Source organism: Mirounga angustirostris, unplaced genomic scaffold (genome assembly GCF_029215605.1).
Source record: "Mirounga angustirostris isolate CCGP_5_RB_7025 unplaced genomic scaffold, mMirAng1.0.hap1 SCAF_12, whole genome shotgun sequence".
Classification (NCBI taxonomy): Eukaryota; Metazoa; Chordata; class Mammalia; order Carnivora; family Phocidae; genus Mirounga; species Mirounga angustirostris.
Window position 1 is genome coordinate 74,785,238 of NW_026991720.1, and position 21,688 is coordinate 74,806,925.

Sequence of the window (21,688 nt, forward strand, 5' to 3'; positions counted from 1 at the left end):
AAAAAAAAAAAAAAAAAGACTTTACATGGCTTCCGTCTCACTCCAGATAGCAGACCCTAGGCTGGAGTTAACAAGAAAGGTGCTCCAGTTGGCTATACAGAGAGCAGGAAGGGTCCCGCTATTCTGATCCTGGAGCCCCCATACACATTAAGTGTGGGCCAAATAGGTCTCCAGGATCTTTAGGTTGGGTTCAGCAATTTAGTTGTAGCTGCAATATTCCTTCTTCCTTTTATGCACTCCAGACTAACGTGTTTGTGTTTCCATTAGGAAATGGGCCTCAGAAGTTGCCTTCTGAATGTCTGATCATGAATTATGTGAGTGACTGCCAGAAGATACATATGACCTTCATTAGCATTTCCCTGATGGATCTGGCAAAGTCTCCATCGGAATTACTGCGCAAAGGAAAATTTAAAAGATGGTAAATTGGGAGTGCAAGTTGTTGTTGTTGTTGTTGTTGTTTTTCCCCTTTGATTTGAACCCAGGGAGCCAAGCAAAAACACATCCCCTTTCAGAATGTGCTCTTGTAAAATAAATACAGATTCAACAAATCCAATGTTGGAACATTTTGGAGGTTGTACTGAATTTTCTCATTTAAAAAAAGTAACTTCTAGAGACACTACAGATAACGAAGATGCAAGCTCTATCAAACTTTGCAAGTTATTTGGAAAGAAACCAGGGGAAAGATAAAATACACTATTCGTTTGGGCTTAAACTTTGCTTCTTTCCGCCATGTTTGGTTTTAGTTTGTAAATACATTTAAATCATGACCACATTTCTGGTTATATAAACAAAATTAGACTACTTTTTCCATAGCCCTTTCCCTCATTTTTAGCTATAACCAATGCAGCTCCCTCCTAAGGGAAGGGTTTAGTTGCTTTTTATGTCTGTAAGACCATTTTTGCTTAGACCGTGTCCCCTGCCTCGGGAACAACTCGAGCTAGTTTTGCCTTTACCCACAATCATTGCCAACTTGCACTTTTCACAGAGATAGCCAATTAAAACTTGCGTAAAAACCTCCGCTGAGCCTTTGAACAAAAAGAAAAAGTCAAAACGCAAGTGCAGCCAGAGATGAAGGCCAGTGAATGCTCCGGCCTGGGGAAAACCCGAGAAAAAGCCCATGCAGCTGTTATCAGGTGAAACATAGCCACACAGCAAACTGAGTCACCCACAGGCAGCTTCCAGGAGGAGACGTGTGTTCCTTTCACTGACAATCTCAGAAGCTCAAAGGGCAGATGCCATGGCTGTTCCATGAAACCTACAGCTGCATGGCTTGGCTTGCATGTAATGGACCTTTCCCTCCGTTTCGGGGAGCATCTCAGAATGCTGTGATCACTTCACTAGAGGTCACTGAAGAGAGGTCTCAATGGTGGTTCCTTCTGGGGATCTGCCCGTGAAAGTGTCTTCACAGTGGGCTTCCTAGCATTTCTAGGTGGTGGGGGCAGAAGTGATGGGATTTTATCGAACCGCTCTAAACCTGTCTACATGGCTTGAGTTGGCTGGTAGCGCAACATGCAAAAATAAATGCATTAGACAGGGGAGAGCTCTTTGTGTTCTCCAGAATGGATAAGGCAGAGGAAAATTAGCTGGTGCTGGCTGGACCAGGACCATGTCCAAGCAGACGTTGGGGGTCAGTCAAAGATCAAATGACCCTGTTCTCAGCCAAGGAAGGGACTAGGAGGGAGATTAAGTGGCAGCCCAGAATGAAGGGGCAGGTGGAGACTGACCTGTGATCCAGACTCCCTGTCTGGGGGCTGTCAGAGCCCCCTGGGCTTATGCCTTGGGATGGGACTGTCTGGGCGAGGGAGTGCCCAGGCTCAGGTGCTTGGGGCTCCCTCCTGTAAAAACACAATATATAATACAAAGTCTAAGCCAAAACCTTTTTTCACATCATGTACAACAGTGAGGAAGATGCAAAAACTTTGAGTGGAAAAAAACAATACAATAAACAAGGACACTGTAGGTTGTTAATTAGCAGAGTATGCATTTGTGGTGAACGTTTTAATTCATGTCCTGATGTTTCATCATCCTTTGGGATGATGGGTACTAAAGGGGATGTTGAAATAATGGACTCAATGATACCTTTTAATCTAAAAAATAAAAAAGAGGGTCATTCTGCTCCTCTTATAGTCCCACAAATTATAATGTCATATCTGAAGCAAAAGGGATTATTTAGCGAATATGGAAAGTATAAGAAAATACTGTCAACATAACTCCTGATATGCTATATATTAGGATTCTTTTCAAGGAAAAACAAAAATATATAGATAGGTATATAGTGCCCATACAATAAGGTACGTGAAAATAATGGTCAACCTCACAGACTTGGTTCCATTTAATTAACATGAGTCATGTACCCAAATCTGAAAAGTCTGAAAAATCTGAGGGAGCCCTTAATACTTCTTCCTCACAAAGACGATTCCACCATGACATCTTAGTAAATACTATAGTGTTATCTCATAGGCAAGAAATTCCATAAGGGCTATCTAGTATTATAATTTTTATCATATGATATGAGTGGGAATTTTACATAAGAGTTTTAAAAAGTAAGTGACCATGCTAGAAAATACTGTATGAATCTTGCTAAACACCAAATGTTGTTTGGGTCCTAAATACATAGCTTTAATATAACATTGGTTTATTTTCACGGGAGTTTTCAAAGCCTTATTATAGGAAATGCTGTTAAAATGCTAACCAGTACATCAAGGAAGTTCTGAAGAACATTTTGCAGTTTTATCTGTATTCTTGTGAGCAACTAAGATGAGCTAAGGCGCTCTTTACCAGGTGACCTCATGCAAAACAAATCAAACAACATTCCAAGAGTTTATCTACAATGAGCCCTAAAGCATCCAAGCGCTTTGGGAATGTAGAAGATAAACTCGAACAGGTTAGTTATTTATGATGGAGTTCTATGATGTCATTCTGGACCATGCAATGGTTATCACTGAAACCTATCTATTGTTTCTAAAATAAAGTATCCTCTAGCAAACTTTTGACAGGCCACTTACAAGACAATACCATCAGCAGGAAGGTCCAAATTTCAGGGCACTGTTTTTATTCCTGGACTGAAAAAGGCAGGGTATATGATGGAAAAGCTAATATAAGTTCCGGACAAGCAGTTAACAAACACCTGCTATTCAGATTTTTTTTTTTTTTTTAAGTATTAAGGCATGAAGAGGCAAAGGTGATCCTAAAAACAATAGCTAGCAATGCAGTGAGAAAGAAGTTAAAAAAAAAGTTTAGGTAGGTCCAAAAAGTATGGTTAATTAAAACCTGGTAGCAAGGTCCAGAAGGATCCTGAGGGTGTGTTTGATTCCTCGAGGTGGGATAAAGGTTTGAGGAAGCTTGGTTTTGCTGTACTTTCTTAAGTGAAGAAACAATTAAAAAAAAAAAAGTGCATGGTGTTTACCTCATTAGAAATAACTTTAAATGTAATTTCTGATCCCACACTTCCCCCTTAAAAAAAAAAGTGTGGCTATCATTTAAAACAGATAGTGTTGCAATTAGTGACAATGATTCCGTTAAAGAGCAAGTTTTGATAAGTACCCTTTTAAATGTCCTCAGAAGGAAGATTTAAAAGGGAATACATATTCCATTAGTCTGAGAGAATGCTTAGATTGCAGCCATGAAGCCCTCCGGGCGGTGGTTCCACACTGTGAGCAGTCTCATGCTCTAGGACGGCGGGAATTTTCCCCTGATGCTTCTAGGCTGTGTGAATACTGGGAAGAGGAAGGGTGACCCTCTGAAATGGCTGGACCCCGGGTGATGAGAAGAAAGGAATGTTATCAAAATTCCCTTCAAAAGGAACCAAGACACCACAATGGCAGGTTACTGGAGGAAAAAGCCTGCAGCGAGGGTGGGACCCCCCACTATCAGTGAATATTGGTTTGGGTACAGTTGCGGAGATGCCTATGTAAAAGAGAAAAGCCATGGTTAATTTTAAAACGGCAAAAAGGAATTAAAAAGACAAAACCAAGACCAGAGGCATGGTTTACAGTTCTTTGATGATCTCGTTACTTAACCCTGCACACTAACTGCACAGGACCTTGGAATGCCTTTCTCCATTAGAGGTTTAGACTTACTCAGTTGAATTAGACCGAGGTCTAAATCGTTTGCCTCTGATTTTCTTTCTGTTGCCTCCCAGGTTACCTGAAAAAGACAGTTTATGGCTAGATTTGAATGTAAACAAACAACGGTCACATGGGTAATTACAGGGTACTTCAAGTGGTGTAATTCACAGCCAGCCCCTCCCAGAACCTAGGGCTATGTGTCGGGTACTCTGTATAGCCTTCTCTCACATTGGTGCTACCGAATCCAGTCATTTCCCATCCAAGAATAAAAGAAAGAAATAATAAATGCCCTCTTCTCTGTTGGGAGAAGAACTAAAGAGCATACATGAAGAACAAATCTTCACAACCAAGAACCACAAAAGAGAATTGGGGTTCTGCAAACAGATGCACAAGCTGTTCAGAAGGCCGCCGTATACCTTGCCAAGAGTTGCTTCGAGGTCGTCCATTTTCACAGATGTCTGAAATATGTTTTGTGTCCGGGATCCTTTCGCTCCAAGAATGAGAAAGTCCATTCGACCTGAAATTGAAAAGGCGTGTATACTGTTCAAAACTACAATCAAGTGAACTTAGTTTTAAAATCAGTAAGCAAAATTTCTAAGCATTACTGTGCATTAAATAAATCAAGAAAGAAAAAAATCTGAAATGAAAGAATGAAGAGACCATGAAAGTCTTCATGAAGAAGGCAGAATTACACAACATTCAATTTAAGAAAAGTCAAATACAATGGAACCCCATTACAATAGTGTACAATGGAAAAGTATCAGCATACCGTGCAAGCCAATTACATTCCCAACAACCACAATGAGCAAATTCACTTCATAGTTCAGTTACGTAACTCGAGCAGAAGAGTTATAATGGGGTCCCACTATAGATGTTTCTTAATTGTAAAGCAATGGTTTTCATTCAGATATTATGAGAACATGGACTTCCAAGAGATTTCATTAAGATCTGTTCAATTGAACTGGTCAACCTTTATCAAAGTAATATTTAGGTTTTCTTAAACAATAAAACTATTTTCTGAGAATTGGCATTTTCTCCACAAATATGCCCCCCCAAAAATGTAGTACTGTTAGTTAATTGTCCAATAACCAAACTGAACCAAATGTTTATCATGGAAGTGTCTCTCACAAAGCCCATGTACCATTAAGCCCTTGTCCCGTGTCCTACCATCTTAAATAAATTGTCTACAAGAAGCAAAACTTACACACCTACTTGTACCACATAAGAAAAGTGTTTTGACAAACTACATGTATTTAGGAGGAGTCATGTAATTTGATACCATTTTTAACTACTTAAAAGTCATAACCCACTCTTCTAATATCTGGGAATTATTCAAATCAGTATTTTAAGCTCTTCTTGAGGTACTTTAGACAATAGCACTATATTTAAAATTTTTTCCACACATCATTCCAGTTAATCGCTAATAATGTCTATTTTAAAAGGAGCCTTCTAATGATGAATGAAAATAAATGGAACTCAGCACAATTATTACACATTAATTCCCCAGATTAGGAGTTTTACAACATAATTTGCTAATTATAGAATGAATCCTATTTTGTCCAGAAGGACAACAGAAATTCTGCTGGAATCCATTGATTTCTCTATTTACCATGTTATTTAATTTAAAATTAAATATTTGACCAAGAAAATATTTATATACAGAATTTAGATAAACCTTATTATCTTAGCCAAAAATACCCCAATAGAAAGAATAAAAATTTTTGAACATCCTTCTATAGATCTGTACTCCTTGTGCAAAAACTAATATTTTTATTTTTCTCTAAGCTATGTTATCTGAGTAAAAACAATCCTTCATGCTTAAGACAGTTCCACATAAAGAAGAGTTCCCAGATCTACTGATTCTTTCTTTTCTCCGTTGTGATTATTTACAGAGTGAGATCCATTGCAGAATTTTTACAGACGATTCACTCCATATAGAATTCCAGAAGAGATCACATTTCTTCTAAATAAACTAGAAATTCCCCTTCAGTCTCCAAAGTGCCTACTGTGCCCAAAGCAATGTACTGGGCTATCAAATCTTTCTTTTCTATACATTACACCCCTATCACCAATTTTAAAGAAACTCTTCCACAGGAACATTTTAGCTTTCTTCAATGTGAATGTAGGTCTCATTTCCTAAAACATTCCAACTATTTATTTCTTCTACCAGTTTATTTTATTAAGCAATTATAAAGCATGCAGAATTTTAAATGGTCTTATACACCTTAAGATCCTGGAGCAAGAATATAACATCAAAGTTTAAGACATATAAATAATATATTAACCCCACTTGTCCTATTATAAAATTCAGGCAAATATTAAATATACTTAATTTGGCAACCGAACTCTAAATTAGAAAGTCTAGAAATAATCATTCCAGGAATAAAAGGCAAAAATCATAATATTCAATATGATTCACAGAGAAGCAATCTTTTTTTCACAGCAAGCTTAGCTTTGGTATATTTAAAATTTAAAAATATTCAACACAGCATTTATAGTACCAATTTAACAACTGCTTTACTGAAGCATGACAGTAACCTTTTTCTTTGACTACCCAACATGACATAAAGCTCACCATTTAAAATGTTATAAGTTACTATGTATAGTTTCTTAAGCCATATAAGAGCAAGATTGAAAAACCCTAGGATTTCTATGTAGATTTAGGATTGTTATTGGTTTGGTTTAGTTTTGGTTCAATTTCTGGCCTGATTTGCTTAACAAGTGGTTCTGAGCATATGGCATTTGGAAGCGCAGTAATCAAAGAACAAAGGATACTATTTTTTAACATTCAAGAAAGAAGGAAGAAGTAATCAAACCTGCTGCAAAATAATGAAATGTTCTGACTAATGGAATAATGTGTGATGGAACAGGTAGAAATCTGAAAATGCGACAGAAAAGCAGACCTCTTCTTAGAACTAGATGCTGAGTTTGTGCTGACTCCAGGAGGAATGTCGCTATAAAAAGAGTCGCCATCTCCAGGCTTTTTTACATAATCTCCCTGGGGTAACTGTCTAAGGCATAATAAACATTTCAGAGTCAGAAAACAAGACACACACATGAACACAGACATATACAAATATTCTTTTAGGAAAAAAGAGGTAGGGATAATGATCTACATGAATCAAATCTATAACAACATATAAGATTATATTTAATAAATGTGACAAGTTAAGTCATTCTAACTGTAGGTCAAAAATGCAATCAGTGAAGTCTATACAGTCTGGATGAATAAAGCCTTGCTTCAGGAGAAAAATATGGAAAGATGAAGTTTCTCATTGTAACTTTATTATACTTGGGAGATGTTGACTGAAGTTTTGTCTTTAAAAAAAAAAAAATGGTGCTGAAGGAAACATGTTGGGACAGACCATCCTTGCCCCAGATAAGGCACAGTTTTTTTTCACTGTGGTCAATAAACTATTCAAGATTTCCAAACATTATATAATGTAACCCCAAGACCAATTAAGTCCTAAAATAACGGAGGGATTTCTAAGCCATTTTCTATAATTTAATCCAATTAAATTCTTATTAATCTGTTCAATCTGGAGCTTCACTGTTCATTTAGGAGAAATAGGAAGAAACTGAAAGAGATTCCAACACCAATCAAAAATGTAATGCTATAACTACACAGTAGAATATGTAAAGGGAGATAATTCTGCAAGAGGAAGAAGGGGTTGAAAAATATATGAATTCCTGCTGAGACTATAGGAAGATACTTATAGGTAGTTGGTGGGTGACCTCGGTTCTCTACCTCCACTGTAGAAGGAACACAACAAAAGAAGATCCATTTAATCTGTACTATTATTGACCCCACTTGATCTGATTTTGAATTAACTAAGGTTGGAACAGATTTTTATTACTTTTCCTAACAGAGGAGGGTAGAAAACTCTAGAATGGACCACCTAGCCAACCTCAATAGCTAATCTGATCACCTGCCAATGCCTGGCCCCCAAAAAACCACCTGCATCCAAAACTTGATTCAGTTCCATTTGGTACCCTTGTGGGAGGCGATGGATTGAGAATTTTAAACAGAGTTATACTTCAATAGGTCTCCAACAAAGGCCAAATTTGCTAACTCCTTTTTCTACTTGATTTTTCCTTAGTGAGCATGCTTACCTTGGTTACTTGCTCGTGCTAAATTCTATCTTAAAAAATGCCACTTTCAAGGGCGCCTGGGTGGCTCAGTTGGTTAAGCGACTGCCTTCAGCTCAGGTCATGATCCTGGAGTCCCGGGATCGAGTCCCGCATCGGGCTCCCTGCTCGGCAGGGAGTCTGCTTCTCCCTCTGACCCTACCCCCTCTCATTCTCTCTCTCTATCTCATTCTCTCTCTCAAATAAATAAATAAAATCTAAAAAAAAAAAAAAAAAAGAAAGCTTTAAAAAAAAAAAAATGCCACTTTCAGATGTTTGCTTGCTTGTACCAATTCCTATTCTGTTTGAAACGTTGACAACACTTGGTCATTTGTTCTTTTGAATTACTTGAATACCTCCCTCATATTATTTCAATCCTATATACTCACACATTTCCACAAATCTAAAAAATTTTTTTCAACCCATAGGAAGCACATAGATAAATTTGTGTGATCCTCCCCTTTGAAGAAAGTCAAATTTCTCATTAGATTTGTAAGACTAATTTTAGAACTCTGTGATACTCTTTCAAAATATTTTTAACCCCTTAAGTGGCTTCAGCTCATAATTGTAACTTTTTTCTTTTTCCCAGTATATTATGAAACATTAATTTTATACAAAAAATAGTACAATTTCCCCATATTCACAGTGTTAATAATACAGGACAAATGATACATATTGTTATGCAAGAGATCTTTAATCTCTGGAATCACATTTTCTGCCTTGCCTCCTATGAGTAAAACATTCTGTCATGCTTGAAAAAAAAATGATCTCAAGAAACTCAGAGTTCTGTATGTCGCCTCAGGGTGGAAACTTTCCTTTTGGATCACATTAATATTTATAAAAGAATGCCATCAACATCATCTCCAACAATAATCTTTATGGTTAACAAATCCTTTTTCTCATCATCACCTTTAATAATAATCTCTATAAACTGATAAGATGTGCCTCACTAAATTCAAATTAAATGAAGACAAATTCCAACTACATCTGACCTTTCCCATTAATCTGTCCCCCAAATTACCTTTTCATTACCTGATTCTGGCATTCAGGCATTTACCAGGGCTCCCTTGGCTGAGGCTGCAGGCTTAAATGGACTACCTCTCACAATAGATGGGCCTCGTTTTGTTGCTGGTTTTGTTTTTGTTTTTTTAACTGCACATTTTACCACTCCTTCAGTGTAATTTCTCTGCAGGGCATGGTCATCTTTCACACAATGCACAAAAATTCTAAACACCAAACATATCATAAACCATGGGCTTCAGTCAAGGGGTTGGAAGGGAGTTTAAGCTTAATGAACTTCTGGGGTGTGGCCTTATTTTTATGGTGATGAGCAGATTAGATTCTTAGCTATCTCTATTAGGAAGACTCCAAAATACAGAAACTACTCTATATTCCCCTTAAAATCACATAAGGAATGCATGTAACTTTCTTCACATAGTAAATGAATAACAATGTTAATGACAGATTAAGAATTTTGTTAAAGATCTCTTAAGAATGATATTTAACATTCTTCACTGTCCAGTGAAGAATCATGTATCCATTGCCGATTACAACAAACTTACTTCTTCTTGTTTGAACTTTAGTGAAGATAGAGAATATCAGGTCCCCATGATCAATAAAATAACATTTCATCATTTCTTATATAAGATCATTAATGACTAAATGAGTCTTTAAATTTTTTAATCAAATTTCTTTTTCTAGTCTTTATGGCTTTCTTCTTAAATTTTTATCATCTCATGGAATTTTGACTCACGAAGTGATTACTACATTAGGTGGCTTGACCAGCACCAAGTTTTGTCATGGGATCATTACCTCATATTTCCCACATTATATGCAAATATGTAGATACACACACGAATTTTTATAAATAATGACTAAAATAAAAGCTTATTTAACTAAGTTCTTTTTCCTCAGAAAGGAACCCTGTTATGAGGGTAGTCTGGTCTTTCCTTAAAGGGTCCAATGAACCATAATATTTAACTTTAATCCTTACACAGACTCAAAATGAGAATACAATGAAAAAAACTTAAGTCTTAACCTTAATGCTGAAGGAGGCATTTCTCCAATGCTTTGTTGGTGTCTGGGCTGTCTGATATTAGAATTGTTACTTTACTGTTTTAAGAAATATTATATAATATGTACCAAGTCACACGGACAGATGCATGAATATCACTTAAATAATAATAATAATATAATTAATAATAATATAAAAACAAACTAAGATAGGTTTGAAAAAAAGGAGGGAGGGAGGTTCACAATCAGAAAATAAACTGGCTAAAACAGGTGAGAGAGAAATGAAATGGGGAAGGGGGTTTCTGCTTAAGGTACAGATCAGGAAGATATGATCTAATTATTTATTCTATTTCACATTAATCATAATGATGTGTGTTCATTTCAGACAAAGGAAGAGAATATTTCAGCTGAATATGGATGTTACATAAATCCAAGTTCAAATTAATGTTTTCTTATTCTATTGCTACTTGCAAACTGATCTGAAAACTAAAGCTCAAACTTATAATTCTTGTATCAAAGTATACAGTTGCTGGGGCGCCTGGCAGGCTCAGTTGGTGGAGTGTGAGACTCTTGATCCTGGGGTTGTATGTTAGAGCCCCATAGTGGGTGTAGAGATTGCTTAAAAATAAAATCTTAAAAAAAACCAAACACACAGAGTATACAGCTGCTAAATCCTAAAGCAATTATGATAGTATCAGCTGAAAATAATATGGAAGCCTTCGTCCCTGAAAATTTTAAAGAAAAAGATCAGCCATCCTTCTGACTACATGATGTATAAAAGAACTCTCCACGGTTCCTAGGTTACATGGTTCTCCCCTTCATAAGGTAACACTGGCAGATTTAAAGTGATACCATTCATGCATGGGGTTCTGCCTCTACTGTGTCCAGAACAGGGCTTCTGTTTTTATTAAGCAGTTTGTAAACAAAAAGAAAACAAAGGGTTGACAGACTTGCAATTAAACCTATCATGCCAGGTTATCAAGCTCCTTCACAGAATTACTTGCCTGACTTCTCTAATAATTTGAAAGTTATGCCTAATGGCTATCATTAATAAGAATCTGATAACTGGCTATATGTTTAATATGGTCTTGCATTTAGTGTCAGAGCAAACCTTTATGTTCACCCACACTTGCACCAGGTCAACCGGTATGTGTGGGCCTCATTCATGTGGATGAATGCGGCCTTTCTCTGTGAGAACAACCACATTCACCTCCTTCGTTTGAAGATCAGAGAAACACAAAGTCTTCAGAGACCATATACTAAGAACTTCCCTCACTATGATGCTTCACAGATTACATAGAACTTTATCTGATTTAAAAGTCGTGGGAAATTTAAGTGATTTCCCAAGAAATCACATCCTAGCAAGTGAATTTCTGATTCCTCGTCACTTAGTCCTCCCACCATGGAACCTCAAAGGAAAACCTTTAAATTTAAAGACAAAGACAACTCAAAATTCTTATTTCTATTTCCTAGCATCCTTCAGAACTGAACACATCTTTCTGAACATCTGAAAATATTTTTATAAGACTATACATTTCTTAATGCATGCTTTTTGGTCCACTGGCCTTTCCCTACCTGCTCTATCACCACTGACAAATATTCTCAAAAAGGAAAATCCTTCAGAAGATATTTATTAAAGTCCATTATTTGCTACTTCTTCATTTTGAGAATTATTCTACAAGTCTAAGACTCATTAGCTATAGACAAGGGCAAAAATAAATAAATATTGTAATGAAATATAGCAAAATACATAAAATAAATATCTGTCGAAGATGTGACCACTCTCAAAATATGAACTAGGTTCCAAAATAGTAACCAGATTGATAAAATGATGACTCAGTAATGCCAGGAGGCATGAAATTATATCAGACACATAAAGGAAATTCTTAATGCAAAAAATGTTCTCAACTGTACCTATGTAGATACTGAGTTAGAATAAGAGGTTGGTACACAGTTTTGCATATTAATAATTTTTTGTAGTGTGGGCAATTCCCTCATTCTGGATAGTACTCCAGGTGAGAATGTGTCTTAGAGCACTGCTTTAGGTTTGCTTATGTGGCTTATATTTGTGACATTTTACTTTCCTTTTTATATGTAAGCAATATTAAATTACCTTATAGCCTTAGCTACTACGGAAATGAGGCTGACTCATCAATATTTGATCTTATTAGCCTAATTTTGTTTTTCATTGGAGAAAGCCACCAAACTTAGATTTCTGATATAACTGATCAAATTCTATCCAAGAGAAAGCTTAAATGATTCCAGCTCTTCTCCAGTGATTAGACACAAGAGTTTTAAACATGTCAAAAAGAAATCTAGTTGTTTTTAAAACTTAAGTCATTTTGTCTCAGGTTTACTTTTTCCATTAATGACGAGTTAGTTAGTTATCCCAGGACTGGATGAATATTTCCTAATATCTATGCTAACTGACCAGGATCTTAGTTGGTTCAGTATGAGCACATTTATAGAGACTGTAGACACTTATGGCTAAAGTCTTCTTACAGGAATTTTAAATTACAACATGGAACAAAACAGAAAAGTAAAGTTCAAAATTTTAATTTGTGAAAAAATGAAAGCTAGTTAGGGCCTGAAAAAGTGTTATCATGTTTATTACATCTTATTCCCAATCTGCCTGACATTTGATGCAACAGTGGGGAAAGTTAAGTATGAATCTGCACAGTTATCTTGAGTACAAAACTAGTATTACATGATGCATAAGACCCGGTCTTCCAGGATATTTTAAATTTTTTGTATAATAGCTAAGAGCATTAATAATTTTTTAAATGTGAAAAGTGAAGGGGCTATCTCAAAATGGGTTGATTTAGATTTAGGAAAAAATAGGCATTTTTATAAAACTACATGAGTGCTCTGTACCACTTTTCATGCTAATGGTTAAACATAGATTTTAAGGTTATGATGAACAGGGTATCTGACTTTATGGCCTTTACACTAGACAATCTGAGATTCCAATAATGCAAATTATTTACCTACACAATTACCTAATCAGTACAAAAATATTTTCTTATGCAGAAGTAAACAGGCCCATCAAGTACCAGGACATTCTCCTGATCCCAGCACTGTGCCCATATAAATTTTATCATTTCTGTAGTTATTAATATAACAATAGTAACAAATAAAAAATAAATTCCTTCAGAAAGTACTAGGCAATAAGATTGCTAAAAAGATGAAGAAAAGCCAATTAACTAATGTAAACACAGGTGATTACTTAACATAGAGGAAGTTTGTTTTAGATGGAAAAAAGTTTATTTCCATATACATTACTATACATTACTATAATAGTAGCACAAGTAACTTCTATTATTATGGTACTGTTGGATGAAAGAACCATTAAAATTAAATAATGATAGATCTATTTGTAAATAAATAATACATTCCACAGCACCATTATTAAAATTATCGTTTCAAGGTCATGAAAAACAAGATTGCTCTATGATCACAGAAACAAAGTCAACATTTATAACTTTTATAACTGCATGTATGAATTCCAAGGATGTTAATAGGATTTAAACCTTTCAGCTATGTGTTCAGATTATTCTCATCACATACCTCTGTTCTCGATAATTTCTTTTCATGGACAAGAAGAAAAGGAAAAAAAAGAAGAATTAGTTACCTATGGAAGTATATTCAGAGAGAGCAATAAACATGAAAGGTCTAGCATTCATTGAAAGGTCTCCACTAGAGGATTTCTGAATTGCAAAACTAAATGGGTAATACACGGTGCCTGGGTGGCTCAGTGGTTAAGCGACTGCCTTCAGCTCGGGTCATGATCCTGGAGTCTCAGGATCGAGTCCCACATCGGGCTCCCTGCTCAGCAGGGAGTCTGCTTCTCCCTCTGACCCTCTCCCCTCTCATGTTCTCTCTCACTCTCTCTTTCTCTCTCAAATAAATAAATCCTTAAAAAAAGTAACATAACATGGGGAATACAAACACAGACTCTCTTTCACACGGTACACACACACACACATACACACACTCTCTCTCTCTCTCTACTTCATCTTTAGAAGCGACACCAAAGGGTTAGTGACAAAATTTTCAAATAAATATTTTTAACAGCATAAATAAGCTTCAGTTATGAAAGAACACCTGTTTTCCCAATATCAATTGTACCATATTAAACATTTAGTTAGTAATGTTCTAAAGTCAATCTTATTCAAGTTACTTCTATAAATTAACTGCTTTCATAGAAATAAAAATCATAATTCATTCCTTTTGGAATATATATCTCAAACTAAAGCTCTTCCTAAGAATTTCAAATGGGAAAACATGATTGGACATGGGAACATCTTATTTCATCATGTAGGATATATTAGAATGAGTTAATTCACAGCTGTTAGGGACCTTCTAAGTGATCACTACTTACTGAAACTTTACACTGGAAATACTTTGTTCAAACTTTAGTCTCTCTTTTTCATTTGGCCATACACTAAAACCAAATTACATGAGTTTTAAAACAAACCAATATTAAACAAAAATGTGTTCTAGGGGGTATAATAGTAAGACACCAGTGACTTAATTTACAACTCAAAAGACTTAATTTTTAACTTTCTATCGTGACCTAATTAAGTGTTAATATTCTGAAGACATGTTAGAAAGGTCATGCAACTGAGTACTGGGCTCCTTCCTCCCCACATCAAGGATAATGTTTCCATATCAATTTTGTTTGTAGCACCTTTATCTGCCTATCTATTTCATACACTCTGTAAGTATCTTGGTTTAATAATGAGCTCATGAGAGTAAAAGTGCCAATTTGTTATTTATATTTTTCATAGTTGAAACCATCAGATTGGGGGAGGGGGAGAATAAGTAGTCCCAGACTCTTTCTATTCAGTATGTTTAACTTTTTATTCCCTCCATCTGATTAACTAGTGGTCCATCAGTTCCAAATAAGTATTCCTCATTGCCTATTCCACCATTCCCTCACTCCAAGGCTTGGAGAACGGGCAGAAAGTTTAATCGGAAGCATTAATGAGGAAACGAGTTTTCAGGTCCTAAATCCATTTTTGAATTTCAAGTAGAATATGAATTACATGAATTTAACTCCTGTATTAAAACTTCTACATTCTCGTTCTATTCTTAAACATACTCTGAATTAAGTTTAGTAGCACTAAAACTTTCATCACTCAGGTTCAAATTTATGAAGAGGATTCTGTGGTATGAATAAGATTTGTCTTTTTCCTTAGCGAATATGCAAAGTACATATATTCAGAAATGAAAAATAGAAAAAACAGTGAAATCTCAAAAGAATTTCATAAAAATAAGAAATGACAAACAGAAGTACTTTCATTCTAATCACTAAAACAAATGGACATAGGTAATTTCATTAGCAAGAGAAGTTTAGATTTCATATTTTCTGAAAGGTAATTTTTTTCCAAGATTGCAAAAACAAGAAATTCCAATTTGCATCAGTAGGTGGCAGAAAATCACACACAACAGAACTAATAATTTTGCCTTCCCCTTTTCACATGACCAATGAAACCACTGAGCTACTTCAAAAGATCAAAGCTTGTGATGGCAATTACCACATAGGTCTTAAATCAGGGAAGTCGAGGAAATAGCGTTAACTCCAAGATGGGACTAATTCACCTGGGGTGGGAGGCGAGGTCATATGATAAATATTCAGAAAAGCCTTCCTTTCAGACATGTAATTTTATAACTCCAAATGTTATGATGAAATCAGGGCATGCAGGGGGCACCTGGGTGGCTCAGTTGGTTAAGCGACTGCCTTCAGCTCAAGTCATGATCCTGGAGTCCCGAGATCGAGTCCCTCATCGGGCTCCCTGCTCGGCGGGGAGTCTGCTTCTCCCTCTGACCCTCCCCCCTCTCATGCTCTATCTCATTGTCTCTCTCAAATAAATAAATAAAATCTAAAAAAAAAAAAAGAAAGAAAGAAATCAGCCCGTGCAAATGGAAGTATGCCACAGAGCTAACGGCCTGCACATCAAAGAGGCACATAGGTATCTATGTGCCTTCCACAGATGCCCTCATGTATTTTAATGCTTTCAGCATACAAAGTTTATCTTGGCAGTAAGCTAACTGCTCTTTCTTTTCCGCCAAAGAAACTCTTTCAGGGTTCTGACTTCACAACAAACAACAGCCATATATACTTTTAAAGAGATTTCCTTCAAATGAGTTGGTTTAAGACCATGTCAGGTAATAATAATAATAATGATAATAGTACATAATTACATAGTGCCTAGTCTATTGAACAGTTTGGGGTAATTTTGAAGCCTAAAATATCCTAATTCCCAAGTCTGTCAGTGAAGTAAGTCAGGCGTATGTGGGGGGGAGTACTATAAAATGGGGTAATGGCCAGAATGCCTAGAAAACATTGTAGGCCCTTCAAATGGAGAAAAACCCTAGGGCTGGGGTACTGAAACATCATCATGAGAGATCAGCAGAACAATGATTTTAAGTTGAAATATTAAACAGAACTCAAGGTTCACCATATTTAAGTTTCAATTTATTAAACTTAAATAAGTTACTTGAATCCTAAGGAAATTTTTTACATCGTTAATATCGAAGTACTTCAAAAGGAAACTGAACATATTCAGAAAATAAGTAAGTTTGGAATGCCTGAAGTCATCTCCTTAGCTAAATGCTCAAGGGGTTTCAGTATTCAAAAGTTACGTAATTTGTAATTTTTTAAAAATGTATAAATAAGAACCCAAAACTTCTAAGCTGAACTTGAAGCTTAAGAATTACATATTAAAAGCAGTAACTTAAAGTTGACTCTGAATGTGAACAAATGAAGTCTCTGAACAGTATTTTCTTCACACACAAACACCCAATAGTTAAATACTAGTGCCCCCTTCGTACTGGGTATGAAGAGGAAGAGGTTCTGCCTCTGGCACGATGCTGGGCCACGGCAAGTCCTCGGTCACACATCTGCCACGGCTGTTCTTGCTGAGAATTGACGGCGTCACTGCTGTTGGTACTAAAGCATTATGCTCCCTATGGGACCATCTTGCCTAGATCTCTAGGCGTGGGTTTAAGTCAAGAGAGCCCATGTCACTCAAGAGCAAACCAACACAGCCTTCGCATTAAGACACGATTTAGATCGGTTTTACTTCACGTAACAGTTTTAAAACAATATTCTTTACTTTCAGAATAGAAGGGAGTTACCTCAAAATCTAAAAACATAGTAAATTATTATCACCTCTAATCATGCCAAGACTATTCACTGATTGCCTGTGGAACCAGACTGATTTTCATTGCAGGTATACCTATCCAATGATACACAACTTTCTAGGTGCTTAATTAATTTAAATGAAATGTTTTAAAGTCTACTTCGATAGTAACAATACTGAGACATTTCACTTACTTATAACCCCATGCAGTTATTCCTAATATGAGGGCCAGCACTAAGACGGTGCCAGCGATTATGCCTATTATGATATTGGTACCAGCGACACCTATGGGGGGAAACAGAAAACAATGAAGATCAGTGTATATAATTGAAATTTTGAGACAAAATTCTTTCGGGAACATTATTCCCCATATTTGTAATCACCACACTAACAAAATTATTTGTTTTACAAAGTGGGCATTTTTTCCCTTTAAATCTTAATCTTAGAGAACACTTCTTTAATTTAATTTTCTTGAGCTACACTTGACATAAGGTTGTATTTGTTTCAGGCGTACAACATAATGATTTGATATCCATACATACTGGGAAGTAAAAAAGTGGGTGTTTTTTTAAAGGGACGAAAAATCAAGCATTACTTAGCAATCCAAATCAACTGTTTGTTTACGTAATTCTTTGTCTGCATTCCCTTTTCATTCTTGTCCCAGTATATTTTGCACAGTTTTATTTCCCACGTAATTTTCTGAAAAATAAGATGAGGTCGCTGAACTACTAAAAGGAAGAGTAAAAAATAAAAAACAAAGGGAGAGCGACTCTACCATATTGCCATAGCACTCTCTGGATAGGAACGTGTAAAAATCCATGTTCCTTTTGACCCTGACCTCTTGCTCAGGAATTCCAGAAATGTGACTGTCCATATCCTTCCATCCTGACCACTAACGCAAGGTCCTTATCGCCCTCGGTTGTACGTGTGATATTTTGTCTCTCAAATGTAAGCTCCTTGCGGAGAAAATGTGTCTACGGATTTATATAATGAGTGCTCAGGTGCTCAAACAATGGGCTTATAGTTCCCAGCTGGTAATGGTGGCTGTGGGATCCTAGAGAAGGAAAGAAGCCAGAGGAAAAGAGAGTATGTGGCGAGCCAGAGACTGGTGCTTGCCAGGCACGAGAGCCAGGCGGTAGCAGACCGGCAGAGGGCCAAGGCGAGGCCAGTGCTCAGGACTCGGTAATGGCACTGTGTGTCAGCATCTGCTGTCAGGAAGGCAGAGGTGGAATCCTTAGGGGGATCATAGCAGTGTGAGTGACCCCATAAGTCAAAGGCTCGGGCAAGAGACTCAAGGGAGGGCCCAGGAGCAGAAAAGGCAGATCGGAGGCCTGGCTGCTTTGCTGATAATGATTTATACCAGATGCTTAAATCACCCAGATCTGTTTCACTCAGAGCAGCTCAGGTCTCTCTTGGTCTGCTACACTCCCGAAGCATCTTTCTAAATGTCAACAGTTTGTAATCACGGGCAACTAGGGCAGATCGCAAATCCCCATTACAGAAGCGGCCGCCCCCCTGTATGGGAGGCCTCGGTAAGTCGTGTCCTACGGCAGGGCATCCGAGGAAACCAGAACGGCCCACCCTGCGCACATCCTCTGTGGGATGGGGGGATGCAGATGCCAGAGGACCCACTGGGGCACTGGGGTTTTCCTACTCTAGGGCCTAGCACATCTGCCTTTTCTTCTTTTTCTTCCAGCAATTTTTACAGGGATCAATAAACTTGGAGGCTTAGCCTGGTTATTTCTAAGTAATGATATGACTTCTGACAATTCACTTAAATCCAGGGACCTGAATAGCCTCATTTCTGCATTCACTGCTGAAAAAAGCTCCATACTACCCTTGCTAAGACTGAGGACACCAGAATCTTCATCATTCTCTGAATTTCCTTGCTAAAGTCATCGTGGCTAAGATTTTTAACCTGTCTGGATGATTACAATGAACAGGAAGATGAATGGACTTCAGGATTTGAACATTAATTAACACTCAATCATGAAAAATGATAATATAGTTTAAAAGGGGACATCTACCTCCAAGGCATGTGTTCTTACAACTATCTGCATTTAATTTCTACCTCTCCATTTGGGCCACTGTAGCTTTTAGATCTGTACCTGTTGTTTCTTATCTATGTCCTTAATCCCCTTCTAGACACCTCGGCCAAGGTTACTACTTCTAGAATTATCTACAGTTCAGGCTACACAACTTGGGTTGAATGGAGATGGGATTCTATAATAAAAAAATATTAAAGCCAACAAGATATTTAAAAGTCAATTCTTCAGAGGTGCCTGGGTGGCTCAGTCGGTTAAGTGTCTGCCTTGGGCTCAGGTCATGATCCCAGGGTCCAGCCCCAGGTCAGGCTTCCTGCTTAGTGGGGAGCCTGCTTCTCCTTCTCCCTCTGCCCCTCTCACTCCCTGCTCGTGCTCTCTCTTGCATAAATAAATAAAATCTTTAAAAAATAACCCAGTTCTTCAAATTGCTTTTTTTCTATGTATTCAATCCCAAAATATAAAATTCTCTCCTTAAATTCAGAGAGTTAAGAAATAGGACTACTTTCTTCATTTAAAAGAAATGCTAGGGTTTGTTGTCACCACGCCCCAAAACAGAATACTTGAAAAATCTCAGTCTGATGTAGGACAAGATAAGGCTAAATCAGTAGACTAAGTTATATTCAATATTACACATGGAAATGGAAATGGAAAATATCAGTTTCATACTGTGGATCCCAGTTGTATATTATATTTGAGCTATAACAATAATCCAAATGAAACTCTCTGAAGAGCAGTTCTCTCTCGTTATGTATAAAAACTACGTAATGGCAGTAATCAAGTACCTACCATTGCCAGACAGAGTTATGCCAGTCTTTGCATCATCATTGTGAGGGAAGTATGTGCTGCAGTCTGCACCAATCCAGTGTCTGTTACAGACACACTTCAGCTCATTACTGCAAACCTGAAATCCAAAATCAGTCAAGAGTACAGGTCAACTCTCTGATACAGAAGCATGAAAAATAAGCACTAATTTCTAACTGTTATATGCCTAGAATTTGACGGTACTGAAAAATGATCAGTACTTTCTTCTAAAGACTAACTTCCTTATTTCTTTTTCAAGTACCTAAAATAATATTTTCTAGAGATCAGCAGTTAGACTCAAAGGGAATAATGAATTTTAACAGGGGAAATGAATATACAGTCTAAAAAGAAATCAATGAAATTATTGTTTTGAATTTCATTAACTTAAATTTTATAGGACGGAGTTTTAAAACTCAGCAGAAATACAATCATTTGCCAATTATCCAATATAAAAGTTTCTTCCAAAGAAACGGTCTTTATACCAAAGTTTTATTCATCCTTTAGGAAGCCTAAGAGATAAAGAGCAATCCAATGAAGAAGAGGGAAGTCCTGATTGGGCTAAGAAGAAAGTTTCACAAAGCTATAGCCCTGGCACCTCAACCCAAGCGACAGAGATGAACGACCTCCACGCCATGGAAACTGTGAAGCCCTCAAACAAAATGTAAGGAAAAATTTCACATAAAATGGCACCAAATTTTTAAAAACTCTAAGACAATAATCTATCTTCACTTATACGTACCGGAAACGGAATCTACACCTAGATCTGATACTTCAAAACAACTTTCAATGGAGTGGGAAGTGGGGGAGAATTCAGCTAGGTTTAAGATCAGAGAAGTTCTTCAGGGGGCAGGCTGTCAGTGGATAGCTTTCTGTCTTCTGTCTAATCTATGACATACATCCACATCTAAATGTAACTATAGGGGCGCCTGGGTGGCTCAGTCGTTAAGTGTCTGCCTTCGGCTCAGGTCATGATCTCAAGGTCCTGGGATCGAGCCCTGCATCAGGCTGCCCACTCAGCGGGAAGCCTGCTTCTCCCTCTCCCACTCCCCCTGCTTGTGTTCCCTCTCTCGCTGTGTCTCTCTCTCTCTGTCAAATAAATAAATAAATAAAATCTTTTAAAAAATGTAACCATAAAATACGATTAAGAAAATGCAGATTTCAGATTAACAAATCTCTGCAGATTGACAAATATGTGGGAAGAAAAAGGTTGAGGTTTTTTATTGTTATGTTAATCACCATACATTACATCATTAGTTTTTGATGTAGTGTTCCATGATTCATTGTTTGCGTATAACACCCAGTGCTCCATGCAGAATGTGCCCTCTTTAATACCCATCACCAGGCTAATCCTTGCCCCCACCCCCCTCCTCTCTAGAACCCTCAGTTTGTTTCTCAGAGTCCATCGTCTCTCATGGTTCATCTCCCCCTCTGATTTCCCCCCATTCATTCTTCCCCTCCTGCTATCTCCTTCTTTTTTTTTTTTTAA

At 37.0% G+C, this 21,688-nt stretch overlaps 1 protein-coding gene across 17 annotated transcripts in view; it reads right to left on the bottom strand.

Annotated features, from left to right (window-relative positions):
• The window catches only part of ADAM22 (ADAM metallopeptidase domain 22), a 227,712-nt gene that overhangs the window by 11,676 nt on the left and 194,348 nt on the right, over window positions 1–21,688 (bottom strand). For 5 of the 17 annotated variants that reach the window (XM_064575306.1, XM_064575309.1, XM_064575305.1 and 2 more), the window contains 6 exons: window positions 20,188–20,302; window positions 17,551–17,641; window positions 13,776–13,793; window positions 4,484–4,584; window positions 4,080–4,146; window positions 1,725–1,835 (listed from right to left, as the gene is read on the bottom strand). In XM_064575306.1, coding sequence (XP_064431376.1) covers window positions 1,725–1,835; window positions 4,080–4,146; window positions 4,484–4,584; window positions 13,776–13,793; window positions 17,551–17,641; window positions 20,188–20,302 — 503 coding nt within the window. Of the gene's footprint in view, window positions 1–1,724; window positions 1,836–1,883; window positions 3,907–4,079; window positions 4,147–4,483; window positions 4,585–6,883; window positions 7,079–13,775; window positions 13,794–17,550; window positions 17,642–20,187; window positions 20,303–21,688 lie in introns of those variants that run through there. The other 12 variants (XM_064575312.1, XM_064575311.1, XM_064575308.1 and 9 more) reach the window with 7 other exon arrangements.